The sequence below is a fragment of the Echeneis naucrates genome, chromosome 4, assembly GCF_900963305.1.
Source record: "Echeneis naucrates chromosome 4, fEcheNa1.1, whole genome shotgun sequence".
Lineage (NCBI taxonomy): Eukaryota > Metazoa > Chordata > Actinopteri > Carangiformes > Echeneidae > Echeneis > Echeneis naucrates.
This window is the reverse complement of record NC_042514.1, coordinates 20,739,462-20,747,006: the sequence shown is the minus strand read 5'-3', so window position 1 is coordinate 20,747,006 and position 7,545 is coordinate 20,739,462. Positions and strand designations below refer to the sequence as shown.

At 40.6% G+C, this 7,545-nt stretch overlaps 1 protein-coding gene across 1 annotated transcript; it reads right to left on the bottom strand.

Moving 5' to 3' along the window:
* Positions 1 to 706: 706 nt before the first annotated feature.
* Positions 707 to 7,520, bottom strand: LOC115042617 (sterile alpha motif domain-containing protein 9-like). Its single transcript, XM_029500970.1, has 4 exons — positions 7,353 to 7,520; positions 6,076 to 6,784; positions 5,420 to 5,702; positions 707 to 5,022 (listed from the first exon to the last, which is right to left on the bottom strand). Exons 2-4 carry the CDS (start codon positions 6,772 to 6,774, stop codon positions 1,394 to 1,396), a joined length of 4,611 nt encoding a protein of 1,536 aa, XP_029356830.1. The 5' UTR covers positions 6,775 to 6,784; positions 7,353 to 7,520; the 3' UTR covers positions 707 to 1,393.
* Between the last annotated feature and the right edge of the window lie 25 nt (positions 7,521 to 7,545).

Sequence of the window (7,545 nt, the reverse complement as noted above, 5' to 3'; positions counted from 1 at the left end):
AACTGGTGACTCTAAATTGTCTGTAGGTCTGAGTGTGAGTGTGAGTGGTTGTTGGTCTCTGTCTGTCTCTGTGTGTTGGCCCTGTGATGGACTGGTGACCTGTCCAGGGTGACACCGTCCTCACCCAGAGTGAGCTGGGATTGGCTGCACCTGTGACAGTGGACACAACAGTAGAAGATGAGTTAGAGAGCTTGTCCATATATGCCTCTTTAAGAAATTAAGACTAAAATAGCAACATGGAAACATCCTTTTCTTGGCGCTAACCACAGTTACCTCATGGCTTCTTTAAGTGGCCATATTACACTCAATATGCAAATATGTCTATATTTTAAAGACTGTATAAGGAAACTTGTTACTTGGATAATTGCTGAGAAATAGTTTTTCTTAAAGCTGAAAACTGACGTATTGAAATTCTTAAATGTCTCAATTTGTCAGATTGTGGAGTTTATTCATTGCAATGTGTCTATATAATGAAGCTAATACTCTAAACGGATGTGAATCAAGTTAGTAGGATTTCAAGTTTACTGTGTTTTGGCTGCTGTTTAGATGAACTAACTGCGGAGTGAATTTAGTTGTTGCTATGCCCATAAATCCCCTGAACAACACAGGAGGATGATCTGTGTCGATAAAGACCCCTTTAAACTCAAAAACTCATTCCCACTTTTAAGCCTTAGCCCTGAGAAAAGATGAAATTACACTAAATAAATACAAAAGATACAACATTTATTCCACATGTACTACGACATCATAGCACAGATTTAGAGCAGTAAAACATTTACTACTTCCACATCTTTTACCATAAGATGATGTTCACATTAATCAATAACATTTCTCACACAAGAGTAGTTCCACTTTTATTCTCTGTGCTCTCCTTTATTCAATAACCGTAACTGGACAATAATCACAACTGTTTCTCCTATGTAAATGGAGGAAAAACATTTATGTATATCAGAGCTGTGCTCGAGAATTGAAATTAATGCCATCCATCTTACATTTTATTCTCTCATGTTTAAGCTACAGCTGTCACAATAAATGTATTTGTGCTTGTTCAGAAAACAGTAAAATTAAAATGCATAACAAACAAGATGGATAAAAAAATCATTGCTAGATCAGTGCAGCTCTTACTGGAATGTTAGACCTCCTGATCTGCAAGTAAAGGTGTGAATCCTTATTTTTACAGTTACATTTGTTTTTGCAAATGAGTAGATAAAAGTTCATCACAACAAAAACAATAGAAAAAAGATTGCATTTACATTTTATAGTTAAGTATATAAAAAAGTTATATTAATATCAAATGAACAGGTATAAACATACACTTCCAGCTTGTGCTTCAGGATTGTTTCACTTGTATCAAGCGTCTTTGAACATTCCTCACAGAGAATCAGTGGCTGCCTCAGTTTTCATACTGAATATCATAAGCAAGGGGTCCGTTAATAGCAAAGCCAAGGTAGAAAGAAACTTTTTCAGTGCTGAAACCGGTTCTTATAGCAGCTACACGAGCTGGACGCACGAGGATTTTCAGTTTGTCATAGTTGGCAAACACCTCTCCTTGCTCAATGGTTCCAGTGACTCGATGAAGGCGGCTGATGATTGCCGTGTCTTTAAATATATCTCCGTTCCGCCAAAGTTTTGCCAAGGTGTCACGATGTAACTTTTTGAAATTCTCATCCAGTTGGGGTTTAGACACAAGTCTCTTGAGTCCCTTTTCTTTCCCTAAGTAGAGGTGGGCAACGGTACCTCTGTTTCTGAACAATGGAGTCAGGAACTTGCGAGATGAGTTTCGAATTGCCTTCACGTATGTCCCAATTTCTGGGTTTATCTGAGAAGGACTTGGCCAGAGGAGCAGAAGAGCCAGGTAGTATGGGTCTGGGAAGGGATACGCAAGTCCCACATTCTGCAGAGTTTGCAAAAGGAGCTCTAAGAGGTTCCTGCAATTCTTCACATGCTTAGATTTTGGTTTCAAAAGGTACAGAATGATGCTCGACATCATGTAATTGATTGTTTCCTTCGTCTTTTGTTTCTTGTTATCACATTGTTGTTGTTGCAAGAATGCATAGCATTCTGTGATCCTCTCGATTTCCTTCGCATCTTTGTCCAGATACTGAAGAATCCCAGCAAATGTATCCGCTTGTCTCTCTACAAGAAATAGTCTTCGTTCCTCAATATTGATTTTCAGATTGAGATTAGGATTCCTCTGTCGTTCTTGTTTTACTTCCTCTGGTGTGGTGCAGAAAAGGGTGACATACTTTTTAAAATGTCCACAGATAGTCCAGCGATTCCTCGAGTCAAATTCTGAGTTGATGCCTTTGATATATGTGAAATAACAATCAAGAAGATCAAAGGTTTCTTTGACTTCTGTCTTGAGGTTGAGGAGGAACTGTTCATGTTCTTTGATGATGTCCTCGTACGTGTTGTTGAGCGCAGTGCGTGTCCTGTAGACGCTGGTGATTGGAATCATGCTCTGCAGAAAACTCTGCAAGTACTTCTTCTTTGCAGGATCACTCTCCTCAAAGAACGGCAGTCTGCTCAACATCTCAAAGACCAGGAAAGCAATTTCCAGCACCCCCACGTAGCCATACACGTTATATGACTTCCTAGGATAGTCCTCGGATTCATCATCTCCTGCCTCCTCCTCAGGTTCTTCCTCTGTGTTTGCCAGTTCCTGAGCCCTTTTAAAGGCTCTGATGGCATTTTCTGCTATTTTAATATTTGTGTCCAGGTTTTCTGGATTGGGGGATGTCTCTTGCTTTTCTCTGTGAAGGTTGGATTTTAAATTGCTTTTGTGGACTTGCCCAATGGTGTCTAATGTGTAAGGATTTTCTTTAATGTTCTTGGCCTTTTCAGCCCAACTCAGAGCCTCTGGGAAGTCACGCTCATTGATGTACAGATATCTTGCCAGGGCCTGAGGAAGTGATACGCTTGTCACAAACCTGGATGACGCTTTTGCAAAGATTTCCTGGATGGTTTGTCGCCCTTCCTGGCTGTGGATTTTGTTAATGAGAGGAGAAAATTGTTCCCTGTCATCTCCGTCTTTTCTACGTTCCCTTTTGATCAACATTTGTTGGACAGAGTCTACAAATCTGTGTTTGACGACTCCAGCACTGAAGAACAGATCACAGTGAAGAATCTCCTTCACAATGTTGCTTCTTTTTAGATAGTAGCTCTTCTCTAACTCCTCCAGACAGGCTGATGCAATGGAGTGATGAAGAATTCGGATTCCTTTGTATCCACCCCATTCTTCCACTGTGTCTATGATAAGAAAGTGTGAATATGGCTTCATCCTGTCTAGTACACTGTCCTCTTTCCAGTGAAACATTTTCATCCCAAAGAAGTCCTCGGAGAGAGAGAGCGAGATTTCAGACTCTGCCACATACGTGTTCAGTAAGGCCAAAAAGGCAAATAGTTGGGCCTCCTTCGTACTGAAATCAAACTTCTCCAGTTTATTGCACACAAGATCTTTAATGTACTGTTCGTTGAAATTGCTCTTCATGATCATGAAGCTGTAAAAGTTTTCAGGTTTGTCGTGAGTTTCTTGGAGTTCTTTAAGTTTCTTTTCAAACTCATTCTGTTCTTTTTGGGTGAGCGAAGCAGTGATAAATTGACTTTGTGTTGGACTGTGCTGTCTGTATTGCTCCCGTGGGTTGTTGGACCGAACACAGTTGAGGACAATGACTTTGCAATTTTTTGCGTCATCCATATTTATGCTTAAGCTGTCATCTACTGCAGATTTATGTATCCAGTTCACAAGCTCATAAGCATTCTCCGTTTCTTTTGAATCATCAACCAGCAGCAGAACTGGAGATGTGTTCTCACTTTCAAGGGTCATGAACCTTCTGACCTGAATGGCGACTTCTTCCTTTGGCAGGGCGTTGTCCTTCAAAACTGCACATCGAAGCTCTTTACGGAGATCCCACATCACATGCATTGCCAAAGTGGTACCTCCACATCCTGGATCATGGAAGAGATTGAGCAGAGCAACCCTGTTTGAATTTCTCAACTCATTTCTGATCATTGTCTTGACATTTTCATATTTGTCCCTCTTGACAAATGTCGTCTCTTTGTCTTTGTCACAGAAGTAGAAGTTCCACCATCTGACTTTGCCTCCTCTGTAGAATTCCTCTTCAGTTTTGATCCTGAAGTCATGAAACTCGGGACTGTTTTCTTCATGGATGTTTTCACACTGATTCAGACACAGAATGTCCAGAGCAGTCATAAAGTCCTCGTCCTTCTGTTTGAGGACGATAGCGCTGGACCCAGAAGAGGGAAGCAGTCTTGCAGATGAGCGATTTAACGGGCCCAATGCCATTACAGTACCGTTGATCTCACTCAGGGTTAGCTCATTTATGGATAGATGGTCAATGTCAAAGTCACACTTTTCTTTTATCAACTCCCTCCATTTCTTGTAAGAGCTCTGAGATTCACAAATAGTGATGATATTTTTCTCGTCAGTGTTTTTTATGAAAGACTTGTAGGTGTCAAAGATCGGCTCTTTCTCCGTGTCCACAGCTGACAGCAGAAGGAAGATGATGAGATTCCTGCTGTGGGGAAGAACTTCAGGATTGCAAATGAATGAGACCAACTGCTCGACATCTCTGCAAGACTTCCTCAGCCAGTTCTTATAGTCCAACTCCTTATTTGATTCATCATCAAGGTCATGTCTGCCATTACAGAAGACCCAGCTCGTCTGTTTATAGAGGTTGAGGCTCTTAATCACGGAGTGAGTCGGCCCTTGGTACTGTGAGGGAGTATGAAGATTGGCAACCCTTGACTCTCTGTAGGAATGACATAGTCCTCCCTCAGCCACAGATTTTGGATCAAAGTCTAACACACAGAACAACTTCAAATTACACAGAAACTGGAGATCCTGAACCTGTTCTGGGCTGCTCTTGTTTACCACAATTATAAATCTGTCATATGTGTCGAGTGAGTTCCCACCACAAGTTAACAAATTCTTCAGTTTTTCTCCTTGGTTTGCTTCTTTCTTCAAAAGGTCTGTTGAACCACCTTGTTGTGTTAGCAGACCTGTAAAATAATAATAATAAAAAAAAACACATCTCTAATTAATATTCAATTTTCAGATTGGATTGTTGATAGATTTTTCTGCTCCTTGATTGTTTTCTCTTCTTACTGTGCCTTTGAATCTTCAATCATCACCGTATACAATTTGGCTATTAAAAACATTGCCATTCTCTAAAAGCTGGTCTCGGTATTACCGAGCAAATGTTAGTCAAATAAACACGTTTGGTGGGGTCTACATTCAGCAATGTATTGATCCACGTGTGTTGCTCTAATGAGAGCATAATGTGTTTGTGCTAATGAAGGAAAATCCCCCCCCCAACAGAAAATGTGACAAACTAATTGCACATCTCAGAAGAGAATCAGAAAAATGGTACATATACATGTATGAAAACGTCTTTACCAAATTTCTTTTCCAGCTGATCAGAAAGTTCACACTGATTAATTTTTTTGAGAACATCTACAGCCGCTTTTAAAGCCCCGTTTTCTCCGTAGTGTCCCGTCATTAAGGTGGTGGTGTCCATGGTGTCCTTGTCTTGCAGTTTGCCCCATGGAATAGGTTTCTTTCTAGACATTTCATATTTTTCTAAGTAGAAATGAAACATTTTCAATTGATCTTTAGTGAGGTTGTCCAGAGTTTCCTTTATCTCCTCGGTGATCTTTGGTCCATCTGGCTGGACTGCAGTCTGCAGGAGGAAAAACAGTAACACTTGGTGTAGGCAGCTTTTTTTATTTTGTCATTTTCATCATTTACTTGTGAAAAGGCTCTGACACTGAATCAGCATTATATAGTGCCAAATCATGACAAAGTCACATAGAGCAGGTCTACACCAAACTCTTTATAAATTTATTTAAAGACCCAAAAGATCCCCCGATGAGCGAGCAAGCAAGCAAGCAAGCAAGCAAGCGAGAGGGAGGGAGAGAGAGAGAGGGAGACACGGGGGTCAACGTTTGGTGGAGTTGGGAGAGAAAGAGAGCAGGAGGAGCAGATATTCAACACAGCTGCAGCAGGAACATGATGCTGCATGAAGTTCATAGAACACCACATATAAATTTTACCACAACAGCTTCTTTTCTTTTGATGTCCAACTTCTGTTGTTCCGGCTTTTGAATTTCCTCCCGTGCTGAAGTTTTCCCAAAGAGCAACTGAGTCTTTTCAGGTTCATCTCTTTTTGGTTTCATCTTGTCACATGATGAAGGTAGTTTAGTCTCTTTGCGCTGAGGCTGAATGGACTCTGGACTTTGCACTCTGTCTGTGCTGGTGTGGACGGTGGGATTGAGCGTCGGCTCTGGTTTCCCTTTCAACCGACGAAGCTCTGCCAGAATCTTGACAGCAGGGCCACTTTTCAAATCCAAGTCTTGAAGATCCTGCTTCTTGAAGCAAACAAGACAGTCCCCAGAGACGTCTTCCTCTTGTAGCCGCTCTACATATTTGCTGTATGTGTTAACATGCTGCACTAACCACTGGCTCACTTGCTCTTTAGTCCAGTTCTTCACATATTCTGGGTACTCTGACTCATGTTGTGATCCATTTTTCAGGCTCTCCAGATAAGATCTTATTTTCACAGCAGGGCCATGTTTTATTCCCAACTCCAATATGTCTGTCTTTTCAAAATCATCCAAACTGTCCCCAGAAATGTCCTCCTCAACGAATATGTCCGCACATGTGCCTTGAACTTTGACCTCTGTCGTCAGCCACCTGTGGACGTCTTCTTTGGTCCATTGTTTAAAGTGTGTCTTCCCTGTTGAGCTGCTCATTTTGGACCAACTAAAACAGAAACAGTGGCACAAAAATGTCAATAACTGAAAGTGAAAGCAGTCTTTAGATACAATAAGACAAAGGCTACATTTTATACTAATATTCTATTCCATAGAAAAGTCATTTATGAGGATTCCAAAATTAACTGTGAAGAAAACAATGAATTGACCGGGGCCATGTGTCAAAATTTATTTTACTGCATGCATGCATATATTCAAATTAGAAACATGATTCATCACGTTAGGCATTTTACAAAAATGAAACTATGCTTGTGGTTTTCCGGCTCTAGTGCTGATAGAACAGAATCCGTTTCAAATTTTACGTTCATGTATGGCTTTCTTGTTTTCTTTGCTGACTTCAAGTCCTCTGTTAAAGTCAGAGTAACAGCTTTTCTTTTACATAACCTGGTCAGGGAAAAAACATTTGGATAAACATTGGATAAACTGCTTCTTGGACCAAAATCTCTTTGCTGTTCTATCACACAGCAAACAAATGATAATTACACAAGACCACAGCAAATACATTTTGACCTCATCTTACATTTCCCATTTTAAATAAGAGAGAAATAATGACTTACGTTAATACTTCTGCAGGATTTGCTCATTTTTCACTCTCACCTTCAGAACATCGGACATCTCCTCAGTCTGAAACTGGCTGTTACACATCTACTAGTCTTCCTTTTACTGGACAGCAGAAAGATTGTGCAACACGTAAGAAAGAAGTATGAGCTTCCATGTCGGCACACCCAAATGATTGTTGATTCCTTTCTG

Coding starts and splice junctions, on each gene's coding strand:
- LOC115042617 (XM_029500970.1), bottom strand. CDS start 6,774: ATGAGCAGCTCAACAGGGAAGACACACTTTAAACAATGGACCAAAGAA. Junction 5,703..6,075: donor AAAGAAAAGAAGCTGTTGTG/GTAAAATTTATA, acceptor TTCCTCCTGCAG/ACTGCAGTCCAGCCAGATGG. Junction 5,023..5,419: donor TCAGCTGGAAAAGAAATTTG/GTAAAGACGTTT, acceptor ATTATTTTACAG/GTCTGCTAACACAACAAGGT.